General features: G+C 50.3%; 2 protein-coding genes across 2 annotated transcripts; both read right to left on the reverse strand.

Annotated features, from left to right (window-relative positions):
* Positions 1-3,589: 3,589 nt before the first annotated feature.
* On the reverse strand, positions 3,590-9,363 carry UNC119 (unc-119 lipid binding chaperone). The gene is made up of 5 exons (XM_084863161.1): positions 9,049-9,363; positions 5,455-5,568; positions 4,879-4,981; positions 4,547-4,719; positions 3,590-4,295 (listed from the first exon to the last, which is right to left on the reverse strand). The coding sequence occupies exons 1-5, from the start codon at positions 9,272-9,274 to the stop codon at positions 4,183-4,185; spliced, it is 729 nt and encodes a 242-aa protein (XP_084719287.1). The 5' UTR covers positions 9,275-9,363; the 3' UTR covers positions 3,590-4,182.
* Positions 9,364-9,945: 582 nt separating this feature from the next.
* PIGS (phosphatidylinositol glycan anchor biosynthesis class S) lies at positions 9,946-21,143 on the reverse strand. Its single transcript, XM_084863807.1, has 12 exons — positions 21,047-21,143; positions 20,625-20,764; positions 20,427-20,538; positions 18,435-18,524; positions 18,066-18,157; positions 16,314-16,521; positions 15,892-16,034; positions 15,066-15,180; positions 13,788-13,933; positions 12,862-12,962; positions 11,737-11,947; positions 9,946-11,392 (listed from the first exon to the last, which is right to left on the reverse strand). Exons 1-12 carry the CDS (start codon positions 21,078-21,080, stop codon positions 11,117-11,119), a joined length of 1,668 nt encoding a protein of 555 aa, XP_084719933.1. The 5' UTR covers positions 21,081-21,143; the 3' UTR covers positions 9,946-11,116.
* Between the last annotated feature and the right edge of the window lie 2,001 nt (positions 21,144-23,144).

Below are 23,144 nucleotides of genomic sequence, written 5' to 3' on the forward strand. Positions count from 1 at the left end.
AAGAAGGGGTCACTTCCCTGTCCAGGCTGTGCCTTCCCGCCTCCCATCTTTCCCTGGCTGGGCTCTGCGTTCCACAGGTGCTGGGGGAACCCAGATCAGAGGATCAGAGGAGAGCCAGGTGCTGGCCCTGGAAGATGGTCCCTGGAGGATCAGGGGCCTACTCCACCCCATTTCAGGCTCATCTCCCAGGCGCCACCTACAGACAGGCTGCTGTCGCCGAAGGGCAGCCTGAGCAGCAGCCCCCCACTCCGCCTGAACAGGGATGGGAAGGTGTAGGAGCCATAAGCACTCGCAGGAGCCTCAGTCTTACCACAGCCACAGGTGGGGCCTCTGCTTAGAAAGTTCTTCCAGGGGCCATGCCTGGGGGCCGGCCAACATGGCCTGCCTGCCCCAGAGGACAGCTCTGCAGATCTCCTAATGGAGGTACACCAGTGCCTCCCACAAGAGGCTCTAAGGCTGGATCCAGGCCTAGAGGGGTAGGGTAGGGTGAGGAGTGGGGGAAGGCATGGCCAGTCCATACCCCCAAGAGGAAGACCCACCCAGCCCTGGCTGTATAGGAAGGGGGTAAAGGGTCAATGTCAGGCCCCAGGTGACGTTACACCCCAGTTCTGACCAACCCTAGGCCTGGGTCTGAAGGTCCAAGCCCCCAAGAACAAGGCAAGTGTTTAATGAGAGAACTTTCCTGGGACCTGCTTCCTTGCCTCAGACTCGAACCCTGGGGCCTCAGACAAACCTACTTACACCTCCAGCCTCATTGGTGAGCAGAGGACAGGTCCAGGGCTCCTCAGTCAGACCTCTGTCCCAGGGGCCCATTCATCACACCTGTGAGTGAACTGGCCCCCACGCAGCTAAGACAGGCAGCAAGTTGATAGGACTTTGAGCTTCTTTTGTTGTTTGTAACCAGACGTGGCCCTCTGGGCAAGTGCCTCTCTGAGCTGAGCTCCCCACTCGCGCTCATATGCTGCCCTCTGCTGGCCACCTTGCACCAAGTATTCAACCACCATTTTAGGGTGAGCAACAAACCGGATGCAGGGTCTGGAAGACCCTTTGGGGGAAATGATCCCTTTTGTTCAGGGGCTCTAAACCTGGCTTTAAACTGGTTAGAATGCATGGGTCCAATGCAAGAAATTACACCTTCATTGGTACTCATCTCTACCTCAAATTTAGCAACAAAACACAGTAGCTTTAGTAGAAGCTGTGACTTTGCCATTAAGAAGAGAAAGCAGGCCGAAACCGGTTTGGCTCAGTGGTGGAGCATCGGTCTGTGGACTGAAGGGTCCCGGGTTCAATTCCGGTCAAGGGCATGTACATTGGTTGCGGGCACATCCCCAGTAGGGGGTGTGCAAGAGGCAGCTGGTCGATGTTTCTCTCTCATCGACGTTTCTAGCTCTCTATCCCTCTCTCCTCCTCTCTATAAAAAATCAATTTAAAAAAATTTTTTAAAAAAAAGAATTAAAAAAAAAAAAGAAGAGAAAGCACAGATGTTTTCATATTACATTACAGGTATTGCAGAACAGATATAGATAGAGGTGTCTATATATAGTGTTTAATACGTAAAATATAGGATTACAATATATTTTATGTACATAAAAACCGTATTGCCCATATGCTTCAGTAGACAATAAGAAAAGGGCCGCCGAAAACCGGTTTAGCTCAATGGATAGAGCGTCGGCCTGCGGACTGAAAGGTCCCAGGTTCGATTCCGGTCAAGGGCATGTACCGTGGTTGCGGGCACATCCCCAGTAAGGGGGTGTGCAAGAGGCAGCTGGTCGATGATTCTCTCTCATCGATGTTTCTAGCTCTCTATCCCTCTTCCTTCCTCTCTGTAAAAAAACAATAAAATATATTAAAAAAAGAAAAAGAAAAGGGTCAATGACACACAAGAAAGTCAAGCACCCTTGCTGAAACTGGTTTGGCTCAGTGGATAGTGTCGGCCTGCGGACTAAAAGGTCCCAGGTTTGATTCAAGTCAAGGGCATGTACCTTGGTTGCAGGCACATCCCCAGTAAGGGGTATGCAGGAGGCAGCTGATCAAAGTTTCTAACTCTCTATCCCTCTCCCTTCCTCTCTATAAAAAAAATCAATAAAATATAAAAAACAATAGTGCTTAAAAAAAAAGAAAGTCAAGCACCCTTGACTTTTGGTGCCAGATGTTGGGGAAGTGGAGGGTGGCTCTTAGGGGCTGGGCCAGGCTAGAGAGGAAGCCCTACCAAACTTGACACAGCAGCTCTTCATCCGCTGGAAGGGAAACCTCTCAGTATTTCAGTGGGCTGGGCAGTCCCAAAGCGCACCCTGCAGGCCGGCTGGGGTGACATGAGCAGCTTGTCTTCCTCCAAATAGGGCTTTCCTGCTCAACCCAGTGGTAGGGTTCTTTCCGGCTGACGTCAAAGAGACAGAATCTGAGCATGGTCATACCAGCCTAGTCTAGATCAAAGTCAACAACTCATCATAATTACAGTCAGACTAGCTGTACCCCCCGCCCTACACCATCCCACCCCCATCTTCTTCTTCTACCGCCCAGGAATCTCCTAGGTTCCTAAGGAAAGTGCGAGGAACTAAATGCAACAAGTAGCACCTTAGCAGCCAGACCGATGCAGAGACATGAAGACTTAAAAGGAGACAGGGAGGCCCAGGCAGTGTCGCTCAGTGATTGAGCAATGACCTATGAACCAGGAGGTCATGGTTCGATTCCAGGTCAGGGCATATGCCGGAGTTGTGGGCTCCATCCCCAGTGTGGAGTGTGCAGGAGGTAGACAATCAATTATTCTCTCATCATTGATATTTATCTCTCTCCTTCTCTCTGTGAAATCAATAAAACCCTGGGATAAGTTCTCCACCTGCCTCTCAGTTCTTCAATTTTCTCCATTAAGGAAATGAAGCAGGGCTGGGGGCAGTGTTATACAATACATAGGATGGCCAATCCAGGGGGCTCCCCAAGGCAGCTTAAAACAAGAGCGCTCCAGTCAAAACCGGTTTGGCTCAGTGGATAGAGTGTCAGTGGATAGAGCATCGGCTGTGGACTGAAAGGTCCCAGGTTCGATTCCGGTCAAGGGCATGTACCCTGGTTGCGGGCGCATCCCCGGTAGGGGGTGTTCAGGAGGCAGCTGATCGATGATTCTCATCAATGTTTCTGACTTTCTATCCCTCTCCCTTTCTCTCTGTGAAAAAAAACAATAAAATATATTTAAAAAACAAGAGCATTCCAGTTCTTAGTCACAAACCTGTCCACCTTCTCTCTCTGATGAGGGCTAAAAGCACAACCTGGGCGTCCTAGTGGCCTCAGGGGGTCAGAGAAGGTAGGATAAAGAACAAGACCACCTCCCTATACCTTCCCTCCCATCCTAGAGTTGGGGTCCCTAGTCCCATCCTCTGTTCTGTCAGGAGGCCATGACTTTGGCCTAAAGCTTCCCCTCTCGGGGCCTGAATCGCCTCCTTTTATCAAAGGAAAAAACCCTTTCCAGCTACAATATGTACTAAATGCCGACTCTAGGTACCAAGAGGATTAGGGCACAAGAGGACTTGGGGACCGCATTATTGCCTGCTCCCCTCCTCTCCCCACCTCCCCAACAGAGACACACGTTGGCCCGCAATCAGAGAACAGAAAAGGAGAAAGAGTTTATTGAAAACTATATACAGTTGGTCCAGCCCCAAGCAGCGGTGGCAGTCGGGGCCAATCCCCCCCACACCTCAGGCAGTTTCTTGGCCCCTGATGATGGGGGCTAGGGCTGGGGCCAGAGCCTAAACCCCCCATGGGAGTCTTGACAGCCAGGATCTTCATCTGTGAATTCACAAACCTGAACGGCCTGTCAGTGGTGGGCAGGAAACAAAGAATGGGTCTCTGCCTGACCTAGTCAGAGCCCGGACAGGGGAACACTGTTCTGAAACTTGGGCCCAAGAGGCCCAGTGAGGCTGTCCAGAAATTCTGGCTACTCCTCTCACAGGAGGCCTTCCTGGATATGGAGGCAAACAGGCCCCTGACCACCCTCTCCCACCCCAGATGCCAGGCCCCGTGCGCTTTATGGACTTGGGCTGGGGACCTCAGGCACCCTCCCTCCCAACACTGACGCAGGGAGCAGGGGCCCTGGGACCCTTCCCGGGCAGAAGCCCTGCGGTTGAGAAGTGAGCACTGGAAAGTCACAGCTGAGGGCCCAGGACCCTCCTGGGGGAGGAGGCAGTTGGGGGGTCATGGCGTCCCACTATAGGAATAGTCTGCTTTGTTGTGCATCACCAGCCGGTCATCCACGAAGTAGAAGCTGTCAGACTGCGTCTCGTACGGGTGACGGATCATCTCATTGACTGCAAGAGAGCCCCAGCCCGGCGGGGCAAAGGTCAGGGGCCAGAGGCAGGCCACTGCAGGGCCTTCAGGACTAGGGGACAGGGCGGGACACACTAAACAACCTCCAAGAATCCCTCCAGCCTCTTTGAGCCTGAATGTCCCTACAGGTGCCAGACACAGGAGACCCAGGGTGGGAAGAAAGGGGGTCAGACCCCACTCCCCCCAGCGTGGTCTCTGAGTCCCCTCCCTCCACAGGGCCCTGCCCACTCACTCAGCTCCTCAGAGAGAGGGGGGAAGTCATAGATGTGCTCGCAGGTGTTCTTGCTGCTCGGGATGCAGAAGCCAAAGTGGAAGTCAAAGCTTTTGAGCAGCTGGTTTCGGAAGTAGTGCCTCTCGATCATGCGGAAGTTGTTGACAGGCTTGTCTCCCACCGTGAACTCCACCCTGAGCGAGAGAAGCGGGCAGGGCTGAGCTTGGCCTTGAAGTCAACCAGCCAGGTTCAGGACAGACTGCCCCTAAGAGAGGCTCAGTAAGAACTCAGGAAGGGCTCGCTCCCACCCCGCCCTTACCCCCAGCCCTTCCCCCCCAGGCCCAGTGACTCACGTGGCTCCCACCTGCCTCAGGCGGAGGAAGGCAGGGGTGAACTGGTAGCGGACAAAGCGCCCAGCATTGGGGTCCAGGTCCTGCCGGTTGATGGGCAACCGCTCTGCAATGCACCCCAGCTGGGGCTCAGTGGGCTTCAGAGTGGGGCCCACGCCCATCCCGGGTCGCACCCCAGGCCTCCCATCTCTCGGAAAGTTTTAAAACTCCCGGGAGATTTTGATGCACATGGAAGGTTCAGAAAAGTCCCACCTGGGAGATCTAGATCAACCGGTCAAAATTTCCAAGTGAGGTTCCCAAAGGAAACACACAGAGGCCTGGGGCCTCCAGGACTGCAGTTCCCAAGAAGGCCTGCAGAGGGCAGACTGGCAGGGACAGAAGGGACAGGACTGTCCCAAAATGTCTAATCCCAGAGCAGACGGGAAAGAACAGAAGAGCCCCCCTGCCAGATGACTCCTGGGAATGATGGAGTCCACATCCCAGCTGTGCCCTGCCCCCTCTGCAGCCCGAGGAGCCCCTGGGCAGCCCACCTCACAGCTCGCACCCACCTCCCTGCCCATGGCCCACCCGGCCACTCACCTGAAGCCGGGGGCTTCTTGATTTCAAAGAGGACAGTGCCTGTGTCCATGTCCCGAATCTTGAACCTGATGAAGTCGATCTTATATATATTCTCCTCCGGGGAGCACAGGTAGTCTAGGGGAGACAGGTGGCTGCTCCAGCTCAGCTTTTGTGGGAACCCCACACTAACTACACCTTTCTGATCCCTAAGGTCACTCACTGCCTTCCAGAAAGAGAGAATTGAGCCCCTGCCCTGGAGGAACCCCACAGTGTGGGGGAGACATAGCTCATCATCAGGATCGAATGGGAAACAAACATCTCCACCTAGTGGCCTCTGGGGACAGGGAGGGGCAGGCGGAGAAGAGTGGCAGACAAGGCTACCTCCCCCATATTTTCCCTCCTACCCTGGAGTTGAGGGCCCTTATTCCAGCCTCTGCCAGGGTTGGCTTGGTAGAAGCCCCCAGCATGACAGGGAAGATACAGCCCTGCTTTTGGGAACCTCACTCTAAAAGGAGTGGCACAGCCCTAGCTGGTTTGGCTCAGCTGATAAGAGCATCAGCCTTCGGACTGAAGGGTTCCAGGTTCGATTCTGGTCAAGGGCACATGCCCAGGTAGTGGGCTTGATCCCCAGCAAGAGGCATGCAGGAAGCAGCTGGTCAATGATTCTCTCTCATCACTGATGTTTCTCTCTTTCCCTCTTCCATCCTCTCTGAAATCAACAAAAAGAAAAATAAATAAAAGGGGTGACACAGCTTGGCCTCAGGAGATCCAGTCTCCTGATACTCCCACCCCTACCACATAGCTGTCCCTGGCGCCACATCTAGGTGTGCCAGGCAAGGACTTCCCTGACCTGGGTAGTGCTGGGGCAGAGGAACAACCCCTTCCCTGTTCCTCCTCAGCCTTTTCCCCAACCCGTGGTCCCCTCCGATCCCCATAGCAGCTTATACAAGCCCAGCTCCCTTAAGCAGCTTAGCCAAAGCTCTGCTGACTCAAACCCAGAGCCTGGAATTTGGGGGGAAGGGAGCCACCTTTGTTCCCATCCCCTGTTGATCTCCACACGGGAGGAAGTCTCAGCAAACAGAGGGAACCCCTTCAAAGGTCATGTACCCGGCTCTGGCTCGGAGCCACTCCCAGAGAGAAGAGTACGGGGGAGGACAGGAAGAGGGTGTGGTGGGTGCAGCAGAGGGTGTGCAGGGGGCATGAAGGGGAGCCCTCAGTACCCAGAAGAGGAACCAGGAGCAGTGGTGGGCCCCGCCTGAGGAAGCTCAGGAATACCATGGCCTCTCCAACCCTCGCTGCTTGCAGCAACTGCAAGTGCTCAGGGCCGCCCTGGCAACAAATAGGAAGAGACAGAGGTGCAGCGAGGGGCTCTGTCAGCCTGCACAGCATCACCTCCTCCCGCAGAGGCCCGGAAATTACCCTCCAGGCCCCGGGGCCACCTCCTATTCCTCTGGGGCAGGAAGAGGAAGTAAATGTAAAGTGGTTCTCTCTTCCCCAAACCCGGACCAGCCCCCTCCACAAAGCCCTCCTGGTAGCCACCCGGCACCCTGGGGTCCAGCAGAAACTACAGAGGCTTGGGAAGGGGCCTGAGCCCTGGACAGTCCACCAGAACCCGTGGCGGAGAGAAGGCAGAAAGAGGAAATGGCAGTGGCAGCCCCTACCTCACCCTGTACACACCTTATTGTCAAGAGAGTCCAAAGGTGTGGAAAGAAGGTGCTGGGCACACTCAGCACCCCCTTCCTATATTCTCCAACTTCTGGAGCGCCTCATCTCCCTTAGAAACAACTTCTTGCAGTCTGACCTCAGTCTGCCTCTCCCACTGCAAATTCAATCTATCAACCCCGCTGAGGGAGTGGGGATGCCAAAGACTCAGGGCACCACAGCCCCCCCTCCCTTCACCAGGGAAAGGTGAGGCCGGGGACCCAGGGTTAGGCCAGAGAAGGGGAAGAGTGGCCTAGGGCTCAGAACACAACTGCTCCCTTCCCATCAGCCACTAATAGCTTCCTAAGCCGGATTCAGTAATCCAGGAGGCGTAAACCTCAGACCTATGTGATTAGGGTCAGAGGAGACCAGGAGGTGCCAGGATGGAAAGCCCTGGCACCCTATTCTCAACTTCTATAGAGGAAGGAGCTCCCAGGAAGCCCCTCCCCACCTCCCCCAAGGATGCCCCATCTCTAAGGCTATGAGTTTCCTCCAAATTAGGAGACAAATGGTGGCACACACATACCCCCAAAGTGCAAAATAAACGCTAAAGTTACCTAGGACCTGAACAGATCGTCCTATAAGGAAGTTCTTTCCCAAAGCCGACCGCTAACCTGAATCTTACATGCTGCTGTTGTCAATTACAGCCCAACTGGCACCAACATCAGAATGGTCCAGACCCCCTCTCACTACAGGTGCCTGCTTGGGCAAGGCCACTCAGCACTCCGAGGGCCCAGCCAAGAATGGCTGCCGCCTGGCTCAGAGAGGAGAGAGAAGCTGGTCCCCTAGGGACCCAGCCGTACAGGCCTAGACCTGCCATCACGGTCTCGGCCGCAGCTCTGATAGCCTTGGGCTCTGCTGCTCTGACCAGAGCTCAGGTCCATTCCAGCACCCGAACCCCCATCCCCAAGGAGAGGCCTCCAATGCCTTCTGTTCTTTGAGGCTCAGCCACCGCTTCTGCCATGAGGCTTCCTAGCGCTTGCTCCCTGCCTTTGGTGACGCCCCTCTCCTGCTCTGAATGCTCAGTTGTCTGCTTCCAGACAGCAGCCATCAGCAGTCCTCGGGGCCCTCAGTGCCACTCATAAAAGGGCCCTGTTTACAGAGCATGCACAGCATGCCAGGCGCTGTGCAAAACCGGAGAGTGTGTTTTCACAATAGCTCTAAGAAGTCCTGTCCCCGTTTTACAGGTGAGCGTGCTCAGAGAGGTGAAGCTACTTGCCCAAGGCCAAACAGTCCATTGCATTGCAAAGCTGGGACAGCCCAGGCAGTCCAGCCCAGAAACTCACCCACAGTGGAGACCTCCAGGCCTGCAGGGTGGCCCTAGTCCCGGCTAAGGTGGGAGGGGGGGTGGGAAGGGGGGGCTTAACCTATTCCCTTAAGAGGGCACAGACCCAACCAACTGAATGGGGTGGTTGAGAGTTCCTGGGGGATCCAGAGTGAGGGCATTTAATAGTCAGGGACAGCTTAATAATGTCACCTAAGTAACTCCGCCTCTACCTAGCCTCCAGGCTGGGGGCTGAGGACAAACTGCACTCAGCCTCCTCCTCATTATCGCAGAGAAAGGATTCAAAAGGTTCTAAAAACTACCTGGGGAAGGGGTCACAGTTTCAGCGGCTGCCTCACCTCCACCATAGGAAAAGGGGATGGACGCAAAAAGGAAGGAAGGGGGTGGAAATACATCTCTAAAGGGAGAGGAGGGGGCCCAGGAGATCAGGAGGAGGGGCACAGGAGATCAGGGGGAGGAGGGACATGGAGAGGTCAGGCTGGGAGGCAGAAGGTAGAACACTCAGGCAAGGGGTGCCCGGTGGGGGAGGAGAGGCAGGGGGAGGACGGGAAAGGGGGCGGGAGCCGGGGCTTCGCGCGCCGCCACGGCCCCCTCCCTCCCGCAGGCGGCGCTTCCTCGCCGGTGCTCACCGCCCGTGATCCGCTGAAGCCCCAGCACGTCCTCCGGCCCGATCGGTGGCCTCCTCTGCAGCGGCCCTGGCCTGGGCCCCGGGCCTGCCTCCGGTTCCGACTCGGACCCGGATTCGGATTCCGCCTGCGGTGGCGGCTCCGGCTTTGGTTCCACGCTCAGGCCCGAGGCCCCAGGAGCGGGCTCCGCCCCCGTCCCGGCCCCGCCGCCGCCCTTCTTCACCTTCATGGCCTCGCGGGGCCGCGGCTCGCCTGCTGCCGCCGGGGCTGCCTGCGCCGGCTGCAGCCCGGAGAGGGGAGCGTCCGCAGCCCCACCCCCGGCCGGGGCCCAGGTACCGCCCCGCCCCGCCCCGCCCCGGAGGTGTGCCCGCCCCCGAGCCCGCCCACCGCCAGCCCACCCGGCGAAGGCTGGAGACTCGCTCGAGGACCAGGCCTACTCCCCCAGGGCAGGGTGGGGGCGCGCCCTGGGCTTCACTCGTTTTTTCCAAGGGTCCTGGCTACCTCTCCGGTGCTCCCGCCACTCTGCCCCTCCCTCGGTTCCCATCTCTAGGGCTTTGCGTGGGATACTCTTCCCCCAGGTGGCCTCTTTTGGTCCTTCTGGTCTCAGCTCAAATGTCATCTGCCCAAAGGCCCCCCTCCTCACCCAACCCGCAGTACTAACCCCAGCCACTATCTGATCAGCCCGGTTTCTCTTTCTGATGCATTACCCCAAATTAGTTTTATTTGTTCACGGACTCTTCCCCCTAAACGAACGGTTCCAGGAAAACAGGGACCCTGTTTTGTTATCATACCCTACCACCTGGCACAGAACCTGTGCTCAATACATATATTTTTTAATTTTTTAAAAAAAAATGGTTTTTAAAGAGGAAGGGAAAGAAAAAGAAACATCGATTTGTTGTTCCAACAAATTTTTTATTAATGCATTCACTAATCGACTCCTATACGTGCCCTGTTGGGGGAATCAAACCCTCAACTTTGGCATATTGGAACAACACTTTAACCAACTGAGCTACCCAGCCAGGACTATATATATATATATATATATATATGAATGAGTTAGTATCAGAGGTCTTACACTGGTACAAGCCATTCCTTCCCAGACCCCTGGCTAAAAAAGCAGAAGTAGATGTTAAGAGACTTATTGGGCAAACTCGATCATGCCTAGGGACAACTGTCTAGCTCACTAAGTCACCAGTGCGAAAGCAACGTGGCGCTGTGAATAGATACTAGGAAACCATCACTTACACATGAATGAGGAACAAAAGCTATGCTCATACTTCATATAATTCCAATTCACATTCCATGTTTATTGAGAGCCTAGAATATACCGCTTTCAAATGCTTACCACATTTAATCCTTACAACCGCCTTGTAAAGGATGTATCATTGGTGTTACTTTAAGAAATGAAAAACTGAAGCTCAGAGAGATTAAGTAGCTTATTCAGAATTCCCCATATGTTAAGTACAGAAACCAGGGTTTGAATTCAGGCATGTTTGATCCCAAGTCTGGAACTTTCTCCACTGCACCACACTGCCTCTGCAAGGGTGAAGGAGACCTCTGCCACACAGCATCAGGCTGTGCCCAACAGGCATAGCTAGACAGGAGGGGAGGAGTAAAGGAGAAGACCCCAGAGGCGACCTGAGCCTGGCCCCCTCCATAAGATCAGTGCTGGGGCTCTCCCTGAGGGGTAGAGAGAAGCGTGGAGGGGAAGGGGCTAGAAAACAACTAGGGCTTTCCCCTGACGCCCCCTCTCAGTGCAAGAGGACTGTGAGAAGCAGGGCAGAAGCACAAGCTGCCCTTACCCCAGAGGGATAGGAAGGCCCTTCTTCAAGTTCAAGCCAGAGGAGACCCAGATGATGCATCTTTGAAGATGGGGGTGGGACCCCTGAGCCAGAGGAATGGGAAGAGAAGGACAGATGAATCCATCGTGGAGTGTTACACTTTGGTTGCTGGAGAGGCAACAGAGGAAGCTGGAGACAGATGTTCACGGCAGGCCCCATTAGGTGCCTCTCAATCTAACAGCTCCCACGTTGGCCAGAAAGAAAGGCCTCCTACTGAGATGCTCTCCTGTTCAGTCTGTCTTCTCTGGCTTTTTCCAGGACTTGCGACTCTCCAGGAAGATCTTGACCAGAGACAGGAGGATGGGCACAGCCATAGGCAGGAAAAGCGGGATATAGATGGCAAACTTCTGGTCATCCGGGAAATAAAGGAGATGGAGGAGCGAGGGATCAAAAAAGGCACGCTCCGAGGATGTCACAGCTTCCTGGCTGGCAGCAAAGGCAGAGGCCAGGTGTCCAGAGGCCAACTCCTCCGCTGCCTTCTGGACTGCAGCCACAGCCCTGTACACCTAGGAAGGGGGCAGGGGGTTACCAATTAGTCCTCTGTACCAATGAAGGTGGTGGGGGAGGGATGAGCTTTACTGTGTCTACCATCCCCCAGACAGGTTGCCTGGAGTTTGCCCAGGATATGTGGCAGCTAGTATAAAAGGGATATGGTGGGCTTTCCATGTTCCTGCTTAAAACCTGACATCCCCCCAATCTGGACTCCTGCTGGGGGCTGGCACTGCCTTCTAGAGGAAGCCTGGCATGCCCACACATACCCTGGACCTCAAATGGTACTAGTTTCACCACACCATGGCCCTCAATGGCCATTCCAATCCTGGGCCCCAGAATCCATCCCCTGCCCACTTACCTCAGATGCCACATCATCCTTAATGACAATGTTGCTGATCTTGCCCAGAAGCTGGGCCAGAGAAGTGAGAGTGGTGGTGGCTGTGGCCAGATTCTCCACCGACCGAGCCCAAAGCAGTCGGTCTAGCTCCCAAGTCATCAGCCCTTCACCCTTAGGCCTGGAAAACAGGCATTTTGGAGGCACCTGGGGCTGAGCAATCCCAAAGAGCAGCCTGTAGGAACAGTGAAGAAGGTCAAAGGCTGAGATTAGAAGGTGGGAGAAGACGGCTAAGATTTTCAGTCTTATCCAGACCCACAGGGGTTGCAGGAAAGTGCCTCAGGCTGTTGGGTTTTAGCTTTTACCTGTTTCTATATTGGACTTCCAAGATCTTATTTGACAAAAGGTTCCATGGCTAAAATATTTCTGATTTAGTTTAATCCTCTCACCCTGTCTACTCTCTCTTTGGACAAATGGGGCCACTAAGCCTTAGTGAAGGGATGATCCAGGACCACCTCTAACAAGATGTGTATGCTGTGCCTCTCCAATCCTGCACCCATGGCAGGCATTGCAAATCAATCAGAATCCTCTTTCCTGATCAGCCCAAAGAATCCTCAATATGGGCCATCAGGCAGCCATTATCAATAGATTAGTTAGACCAGATGGCATGGTTCAGTAGTTGAGCATCGACCTATGAACCAGGAGCTCATGGTTCGATTCCTGGTCAGGACACATGCTCAGGCTGTGGGCTTGATCCCCAGTGTGGGCATGCAAGAGGCAACCAATCAATGATTCTCTCTCATTATTGATGTTTCTCTCTCTTCCTCTCCCTTCCTCTCTGAAATCAATTTTTTTTTAAATATTTTTTTAAATAAATTACTTAGCAAAAGAATTAATAGCTATTTTTCTTAAGCACCAGTAATCACATCGCATGGACCTGACACTCGTGAGTCTATTTTTCTTAGGAGTTTTTGTCACCAAGTAGTTCTTCTTAGAAGAATGAAGTGATCCTTGGCAACCTCTCTTGCTTCCTAAGGCTCTAGGCACAGCCAAAGTGTCCCTGCTGGGTGAGATTTTATTCCAGGCAGCCCGGGAGACCGTGGTCAGAGTCAGGGGCCATGCCCCCAAGTGCATCACCTAGGACCTCACCGCAGCTGAGCCAGGAACACCTCCATCACTCGCACCATGTCCACCTCAACACGCACCGGCAGCTCCGAGGCATTGTAGGCTTTGGGGTCCACATTATATACCTGCAAGGGGAAATGAGGTTGCCTCAATATCATGCCAGGACCATACACAGCTGTGCCCCACACACTCTGAAGACCATGAAAGAAAAAGAAGACATATTCTGTGCTCTTTAGAAATTACAAAGCTGATGATATAATAGGTTTTTTTTTTTTTAATATTTTTTAAATACCTATTAGGAGCTTTCCATAAATTATCTCTTACCCTCTCAAAAGTCCTCTAAAGGAGACATTTTTTATTCCAGTTTAGAATTTCTACCTTTGAGAGACTCCTAGTCTAATAGGGGAGACAAAGTTTCAAACTTTGCAAGACTTCCACAAACAGGACCAAGATCTAAGATGTACACAGAAGAGTCCTCATTAAGTGCAAACTACTACATGCAAAAGGGTCATATTATAGAAAATATAGGCAAAACAGCCCTGGCTGGTTTGACTCAATGGAGAGAGCTTCGGCCTGCAGATGGAAGGGTCTCAGGTTGGATTCCAGTCAAGGAATTATGGGTTACAGGCTCAATCCCCAGGAGGGGGCATACAGGAAGCAGCCAATCAATGATTCTCATCATTGATGTTTCTATCTCCCTCTCCCTCTCCCTTCCTCTCTGAAATCAATAAAAAAAAATTTATTTTTTTTTTTAAAAAGAGAAAATATTGACAAAATAAGTTGTGGGGCTGGCAGAGGAGGAGCACAAGCTCACAGCACCCTCACTTCCTTGGTGCCTGCCCTGCCTCAAGCTGGGCCATGGGGGACACCAGAGAAAGAGAAGAACAGTCTCAGGGAATATGTCTGTATTGAAATCTTGGGTTCTGGAGTCTGCATAGTGTGACCATTACCATAATGCCACCCCAGCGGGGACTGTGGAAGGCGTTGGTGGCCACGGGAGCGCCATCCTTGTCCTGAATGTACAGGGGAGAGTGTGCGAGCTCAGGTACATAGAGTAGAAAGTTGAGCACAGGGTAAAGGGAGGCAGCGCTGGATCCTATGGTACAAAGAGAAGAGGAGTCAGAATATCAAAACATGTTAGGTCTAGATATTAGTTCCAGATCTGCCTCTAACTAGCCGGTCACTCACTCTGGGTCTCATTTTTCCCAACTGATAATCGCTAGGATATCCTCCAGTCCCTGGGTTTCTATGGCAAAGAACCTCTAAACATTCTCTCAAGATATACCATATCCATGAAGTGCAGTCCTTAGCCCCAAAATGCCCCTGGAATCTCCCCTCCTCCAACAGGCCTCCCTTAACTATCTACGTCAGCTCTCGTGGCTACTGCCACATTGCACCCATATTACTGTAACTCGTTTTATGCACAAGTGACCTCATGTCAGTTCCCCACTTAGTACCTCTCAATGGCGAGCCATTCATATTAGGTGAAAGTTCAAACTCCTCAACCTGGTCCTTTATGATCTGATGCCTGCTACTTGCCTGCCTTGCCAACATTATCCTGGTCACCCTCCCACAATTAGCCATGTTAAACTTCTCTGAGCTTCCCGAGAGTCTACGTGCTCTTACTCTTCTACATCTAAGCTCCTAGGTCCCTTGCCTGAAATGCCTTTCTATCTCTGCACTCAGCACTGCCACAGGACAGCCCCTCGAACTTTGTTTGCTGAATGAAAACAGGAGGAATTTATCCAGGTCCCCCACACTGCCCCTCACACACTCTTGGCCCCCCCCCCCCGGCCTAGCCCTGATGTCTTAAATCCCACAACTAATGATACACTCAATTTAGTTTGTCTGTACTGCAGTTCTTGGTCACACCTACTTTTCCTAGGTACCACCCCAAAAATTAAAAACTGGAACCTAGCTTCAAGGTTCCTCATTCTGCCTTCATGTACTTTTGCTGTTATCTTTCCTATACCCTATCCATTCTTTTATAAAATGTGCTGGGAAACATGTTTAATAATTGCTTCTGGATAGAATGGTGTGGAGATGGAGATGTCAGCAGAGAATCATGACAAAGGAGTCTAAGTGCCCAACACTTCCTCTTCCCCGAATCCCTCAGACCCACCTAATCTGGAAACCATCACTATATACAACCCAACCCCACCCCCAGGCTGAGCCTGCCAGGTCCCTGCCTGGACTGGCAGAAAAGACCCTCAACCTCAGAAGCTCACCTAGACGGGACTCCACGGGATTGATGACATGGGGGAGGCTGTGTGCGGCCAAGTAGTAGCTAGAGGAAGCTGGGTCAAAGCGGGGGTTTACCCCCAACACTGCATAGTAAAGGATCTAGAGAACAAAGAGGGAGGGCGTTATTTTGTTTATTGGTTTGTATTCCACTTTGTCCCAAAAAATATTTGAGGTGCCTTAAAAAGATACAATTACAACAGGATGAAATATCAGAGCGGGCTAAGAGAAAGTAGGTGTAGGGGGAAAAAAATCACAAAGCCACGGGTAAAGTTAAAACAGTAAATATGTTCTTTGAAAAACCACATATTTTCCTAGGTTTTCTCACAGCCGAAACAAGGAGGGAAACAAAGAATAGCAGAACTCGGTGTTCACAAAATCAAATCAAGTCTCAGTTATTCAGAATTACTCCCACTACCAAGATCTAATAAAAATATCTCCCACATTTTCCCTCAAAGAACACTGTGTGACACAGAAAGCTACATTCTTCACATCTTTGTTACTACGCTAACATATTTCAGGGAATTTTTTGTTGTTTAAATAAGTGCTTTAAGGATGGCACAACTGGTGAACACAGTTCTGGAAGAAGCATAAGGAAGTTCGTTTTTTTAACAGGCATTGATGAAACTCCCTGAGCTGGACATAAGGAGAGAAAGTAGACACCAGAACTTTATACATACACGGGAAATTCCTAACAAATCGGCAAGCCCAAAGGACTAGAACTGACTACACTTATAAACACTAAATATGGACGGACTTTGAAAAGGATGGTGCAGCCAGGAAAAGGACTCCTCAGCTTGCTCCCTGTCTCACCTGAGAGTCCACAGAGAAGTTGCCAGCGACACTGAGGGCATTCAGAAAGGGCTGCACATAGCGCCGGACAGCTCCCTGGATGTCCCAGTGGACGTCATGGGACTTGGGGTCTGGGTTGAGCAAACTGAAGGTGATCTCATACCCTGTGGAAACAGGAGTCAGGGAACCCAGTGGCTTCCGTCGATGGAGCACAGCCTGTGCCCCTGGCAAAGCTGAACTTGTTTCTCCTCTAGAATGAGGCTGATTGTCATCATGGAACCAATGGGGATAAAAGTGGGATGAGAAACACTGAGTGCTTTAAGAAAAAGTTGAAACCCCAGGGAAAGAAGTAAAGGGTTTGCATGCAGATTCCCCTCCTGCCCCAACGCCCCCACATAATTCATTTCCCTCTCCCGCCCCAAAGCAAAGCCTGGTCACCCTACCCAAGCTGGACTTGAGAGGCCGCCTCTTATCAGAACTCCACTTGTCCTCTGGAAGGTGGTCAGCCAGCGCCGCCGCCAGCACGTCCTCAGTCAAAGACATGGCCTGGACTGCTTGGATTACGCGGTGGCCAATGATGTTAAAGGCCTCCCGGTGCATTATTCCCCTCACCACTGCTGTCCTCTTAGGCCCAATGTAGCTCATCATGTCCTGTGAGGGGCAAGCAAGGAACAGAACGCCCATGGTCAGGGAGGAAAGCAGGAAAGCACTCTGATTCATTTCAAAGAATCTGGCCTTTTGCCCTGACCAATAGGCATGCTCTCTCTTTAGAGCCATAGTGAACTATTATCTCAGCATTTCTGAGCTGTGGGTATTTATGAGTGTCTTCATTCATTTCCATTCCCTTCTCTTTCCCAGTAGACATAAATCTTCTCAGGCTGGAAACTAACAGATGGCATGCTGAACAAGAAAAGCAGAATAAACAAACAACTGGACAGTTTGATCTAAATAAATGGCACAGGGTAAAGAGGCAAGTGTAAGAATTTTCACAGCAGCATTATTATAATAAAAAACTGGAGACAATCCAAATGCCCATCAGCAACAGAATGGATAAATTGTGGTATACTTATACAATGAAACATTAGACAGAATTAAAAATGAATGCACTAGACTTTAGCTACACATATTATCATTGATGATTCTCTCAATGTTGCAGAACATGTACTGTATTATACCATTTATATAAAGTTCAAAAATATGTAAAATTAAATATATTGTTTATAGAGACACAGCATATGTGAGAAGACTTGAAAGAAAAATAAGAAAACTATATGATAAAATATGGTTGCCTTGGGCTGACAGGAGTAGGATGTAACCATGGAGACACATGGAGCCCCCACTATATTGCTTTATTGTTATAAACTGTAACTGGGTACATGACATTTATTAAAATTTTTTCTCCTCACCGAGACCGGTTTGGCTCAGTGAATAGAGCGTCGGCCTGCGGACTGAAGGGTCCCGGGTTGGATTCCGGTCAAGGGCATGTACCTTGGTTGCGTTCACATCCCCAGTAGGGGGTGTGCAAGAGGCAGCTGGTCGATGTTTCTCTCTCATCGACGTTTCTAACTCTCTATCCCTCTCAATTCCTCTCTGTGTAAAATCAATAAAATATATATTTAAAAAAAAAAATTTCTCCTCTTTTTATAATAATTAAATATTTCATTATAGTCCTGGCCAGATTTCTCAGTAGTTAGAACCCAGTCCCATTTGCCAAGGTTGTAGGTTTGATTCCTGGTCAGGGTACATACAATCAATGAATGCATAAGTGGAATAACAAAATGATGTTTCTCTCTCTCTCTCATCAATACATTAATTTTTAAAAAATATTCCATTATAAATTCATAAAGAAAATGGTATATGGTATGACTTCCACCAAGCCTTTTTGTTCATGAAAAAGTCAATGTATCACTGCACAGGTTATCTTCACAACCCACTGAAACCAGCTTCTTTCTTTTACTCCTACTGATTATTTCCCCCACTTTAAATGGTCATTGGAACTTTAACCGTACACAAGTCTTAGATTTAGAAAACCAGAGTCAGTAAAAAAAATTGTTATTAGCATTCTTTAAAAAAATATATTTGGAGAGTTTTCCATAGCAAATGGAAGAAATGGACAGCAATACTACAAGGAGGTGACCAGGGAGAGGAAGAGCTGACGGGATTGGGCAAGGCCACAGCATCTCTGCTCACCCTACCTGGGGGAGAAGTGAGGAGTGTTCAGAGATCACGTACACAGTCAGGGAGCCCTCTGCTTGCTCCTGTGACTCAGCTAATATGGCTTCTGCCTCTGGGGACAAGAGCAGGAGGTGCACCAGGAGCAAAAACACCATTCCCTCTCCCTCTGGCCCCCACAGAGTGCCTAAGCCACCCCTCCACCTCCCACTGACACCCAACTGCCACTGTGGGCAGGCTTGGCCTACAGTGGCCCAAGATGAAACACATCTCATTCACAGCTTTCCCAAAGAGATTCTGGAGTTAAGACAAGGTATGAAAACTATACCTTCAGGGATCAGAAGGGAAAACAGGGCTTCTTGTTAAATAGTATGACCCCTCCCTTCCAGTACCTTGTATACTGCCCATTGATAAGGCCTCTTCCTCATAGACCAAAGACTTCCGATAGGCCTTCTGGAAGCGGCATTTGATTTTCATTTTGTCTTGAGAAGAAAAGGGAGAAGCATGAGGACACACAATGATTGTTTGCGGAGAAAGACCAAGAAGCTACAGCCAATTCAGCCAATTCTAATGATTTCTATATGGATATCAAACACCCCACCTCTGCCACCTGCCCAGCTTTTGCCTCGGCCCATGTACACACTGCCTTCAATCTGAAGTACTCTCCCACAGGGAAATCCATTACAATAGTCATTACACAAACAGGTGAAAGAAGAAAAAGCTTATGAACATTTTATTAGTTTTTTAAGACTTTTTTTTTTTTAATTTATTGACTCCAGAGAGGAAGGGAGAGGGAGAGGGAGATAGAAACATCAATGATGAAAATCATTGATTGGCTGCCTCCAGCATGCCCCATCCTGGGATCAAGACCACAAACTGGGCATGTGCCCTGACTGGGAATCGAACCTTGACCTCCTAGTTTAGAGGTCGACCCTCAACCACTAAGCCAGCCAGGCTTTTCTTACAGTTTTGAACATTCATTCCTGAGTATCTTTGGTTTTTTATTATTATTGTGATTGGGATTTTTTTAAATACTTGCTTTTCTAGTTAGTATGTATGTATGTTATTGATTTTTGTACCTAGTTATCTCACTGAACAAACAAAAAAAAAGTTTTCATACCTTGTCTTAACTCCAGAATCTCTTTGGGAAAGCTGTGAATGAGATGTGTTTCATCTTGGGCCACTGAAGGCCAAGCCTGCCCACAGTGGCAGTTGGGTGTCAGTGGGAGGTGGAGGGGTGGCTTAGGCACTCTGTGGGGGCCAGAGGGAGAGGGAATGGTGTTTTTGCTCCTGGTGCACCTCCTAGTCATCTCACTCGTTGACTCTCTTTGGTTTTCTTGGAAAATAGCTATACTGCTTCAAAAAGTATCTATTTTGTCTCTTTCAAATATTCATGTTAATGTCTCTCTTCCTCTTTCCAAAAATCAATAAAAACATATCCTCAGGTGAGGATTAAAAAAAAAGAAGAAGAAAGGAAAGAGCCCTAGCCAATTTAGCTTAGTGGATAAAGCATCGGCCCATGGACTAAAGGGTCGTGGGTTTGATTCCCGTCAAGGGCACAAACCTCAGTTGCAGGCTCTATCCCCAGCCTCAGTGGGGTCATGTGAGGAAGGCAACCAATCCATGTGTCCCTCACATTGATGTTTCTCTTTTTGTCTCTCCCCTTCCCTTCCACTCTAATAATCAATGGGGAAATATCCTCAGGTGAGGATTAACAAAATAATAATAATAATAATAATAATAATAATAATAATAATAATATATACAATATATACACACATTTTTTCTATTATTTTTTTAGTTAAGAAAAGTGCCTTGCCCTAACCGGTTTGGCTCAGTGGATAGACCCAAGAGTAAGGGTCCCAGGTTCGATTCTGGTCAAGGGCATGTACCTTGGTTGCGAGCACATCCCCAGTAGGAAGTGTGCAGGAGGCAGCTGATCGAAGTTTCTCTCATTGATGTTTCTAACTCTCTCTCCTTCTTCCTTCCTCTCTATAAAAAAGTCAATAAAAATATTTAAAAAGAAAAGTACCTAACACCTAGTGAAGCGTTTAAGGTTGAACCGAGTCAAGTCTGTATAGAAGTCCAACTTGATTCCAAATCCTGAGTTCTTTCCACTACATACCACTTCCTCCCCTGTCCTCTAATGAACATCAACTATCTGATCAGGTAGCATACTGTTTTATGCATAAAATTGTCACCTTTATGCTGAACTCTGGATTTAAAGTTGCTTTCCTCCTAACCAAACACACTGTTCGCTCACAGAGGCCTCTTCACAAGTTTTTAACAACCTTTATGGGACACCCACATTCCTAACCAGATGCATAGCTGAGCTGAGCTGAGCTCAGACGGGGAAAGGCAGCCCAGAGCCCCCACACACTCACATTTCAGAGGGATCTCTCTCTCGTGCACAACGGTGAAGGGCAGCTTCTCCTGATCGTCCAGCGGCACTGACTCTCCGGTAAACACGACACTGACAGGCACCATGAGCCGGAGCTGCGGGAAGGCGCATCAGGGCCATCGCCTGAGTCTGAGCCTGGCCGAGGAGCCGTCCCCTAACCCTCCCGCGTCCAAGGTCTCACCTGCAGGGCGTTCAGCCCACTGATCTCGGAATAGGGCAGCGAGGCCCGGTAGGTCTCCGTGGTCTTCCACCAGAGCGGCAGCCCCAGCAGGATGGCCACGGCAGCAAAGAAGAGGGCGGCGCGCTTGCCTCGGACCACCTCTAGAGGGAAGGAGGTACGGAGGCACGGACTGAGACGCCAGAGGTGGGCGCAGGTGCCAGCCCCACCCCTGACGCGGAGCCCGGCCACCCGGCGGCAGAAGCTCTCCGCCCTCGTTCATAGGGATCCCCGGGCGACACGCCCGGGCCCAAGGCTGAAAGGATCCCGTCTGAAACGGCCCTCCGAACCCCGCCCGCTGGACCTGCGGCGCCCCACGACCCCCACCCCCTCGTTCCTCCCTCCCAGTCCGTGAATCGCAGGCCTCAATCCATGCGCCACCGCACCTAAGACCGTAGCTGCGGCCCCGGCGGCCGCCATGCTGGTTCCCGAGGGCTCTAGCCGGGGGGCGGGGCAGCGCAAGCCGCCTCCAATCGGAAACCAGCGAGGGGGCGGGACCACGGCAGCGATTGTGGCCAATCGCGAGAGACACTCCAGTCGCAAAGGCGGGAGAAATCCGGCGAGCGATGAGCGGGGGTTCACCAGGGGTTTAGAGTGCAAACCCTGCAGTCCTTAACTACTATACTAATCTGGGTGACAACGGGCAGCTCTTTTAATCCGGGGGGGGGGGGGGGGGGGGGGAATTGAGATATTTACCAAAATGAGGTCATTCATGTAAAGAACTTCTGTTCAAATGTCATCTATATCGCCATTATTGTTTATGATCTCTTTCATGGAACTCCTCTTCCAGGCACCCTCTCAAGCCTCGAACCTGGAGGTGACGAGCTAGTAGGTACGCAGTATCTTTTTAGCTATTTGGCTCATTCGGTACCTCTTTAAGAATTTTTGATTGATTGATTTTTAGAGAGAGAGCAGGGAGAGCGGAGAGAAGCACCAATTTGTTCCACTTATGCATTTATTGGTTGTTTAAAAAAAAAAAAAAAAAAAAGATCTTTGATTGATTTTTAGAATGAGGAAGGGAGAGGGAAAGTGAAACATCCTTCTGGGGAACCAAGGCGGCATTCCAAGCATGTGCTTTGGCTGGGATAGGATAACACTCAACCAACTGAGCCACACCGGCCAGGGATGGTTGACTCATATATGCGTCAACCTTGGCGTATTGGGAGGATGCTTTATCTAACTGAGCTACCTCCAGGGCACTCATTCTATATATATATATATATATATATAGCAAAGGCGGAGATTTATTGAAGAACAAGTATAGACTCCCACTTAGGGAGGAAAAAGAGTCCCACAGAACGGACTCCCAGGTGGGGAGGGGGAGAAGGGTCCCCCAGTATTTTTTTTTAATATTTGTATTGATTTCCAAGAGGAAGGGAGATGGAGAGAGGGATAGAAACATCAATGATGAGAAAGAATCATTGATTGGCTGCCTCCTGCACGCCCCCTACTGGGGATCGAGCCCACAACCCAGGCATGTGCTCTTGCCTGGAATGGAACCTGGGACCCTTCAGTATGCAGGCTGAGGCTCTACTGAGCCAAACCAGCTAGCGCTCATTCAGTATTTTTATTTCATTCAGTATTTTTTAATTTCTTTTAATTCACTTCTCACTTATAAAAGTTTGACTTCACTTAAAATTCACCAGCATAAAATCTGTGATTACTTGGGTTCTAATCCTGGCCTTCACCTCTTCACCTGAGTGATCTTGAGAAATTAAGCACTCTGTGCCTTTTTTCTTGTTAAAATTGGGATAAATTATAAATATTAAAATAAAATAGGGATAACTCTGGCATGTGTGCTCAGTGGTTAGAGCATCTGTTTGTGCACCGAAGGGTTGTGGCTTCAGTTCTGGTCAAGGGCACCTACCTGGGTTGCAGGTTCCATCCTCTCTCAGAGCCCGGAGCAGGGGGGGGGGGGGGGGGGGAAGGTCGTGTGTATGGGAGGCAACCAATGATGTGTCTCTCTCACATCCATGTTTCTCGCTCTCTGCCCTTCCCTCCCTTCCACTCTCTCTTAAAAAAATATATCAATGGAAAAAATATCAGGTGAGGATCAACAAAAATTAAATAAAATATTGTAATAGTACCTACTTTATTTATTTTTTATATATATTTTATTGGTTTTTTACAGAGAGAGGAAGAGAGAGGGATAGTTAGAAACATCGATGAGAGAGAATCATCAATCAGCTGCCTCCTGCACACCCCCTACTGGGGATGTGCCCACAACCAAGGTACATGCCCTCGACCGGAATCAAACCTGGGACTCTTCAGTCCGCAGGCCGACGCTCTATCCCCTGAGCCAAACCAGTTTCGGCATAGTATCTACTTTATATAGAGTTGTATGTTGTAGTAAATGAGTTAGTAAATATAAAATGATTAGAATGAACAGGCCCTATTTTTTAAAATAGAAAGTACTATATAAATATTAGTTGTTTGTTTTTGTTTATTCTCAGCTGAGGATTTTTTTTTTTTTTTTTTTGAGTG

Source organism: Pipistrellus hanaki (assembly GCF_964339955.1).
Source record: "Pipistrellus hanaki genome assembly, chromosome: 16".
Classification (NCBI taxonomy): domain Eukaryota; kingdom Metazoa; phylum Chordata; class Mammalia; order Chiroptera; family Vespertilionidae; genus Pipistrellus; species Pipistrellus hanaki.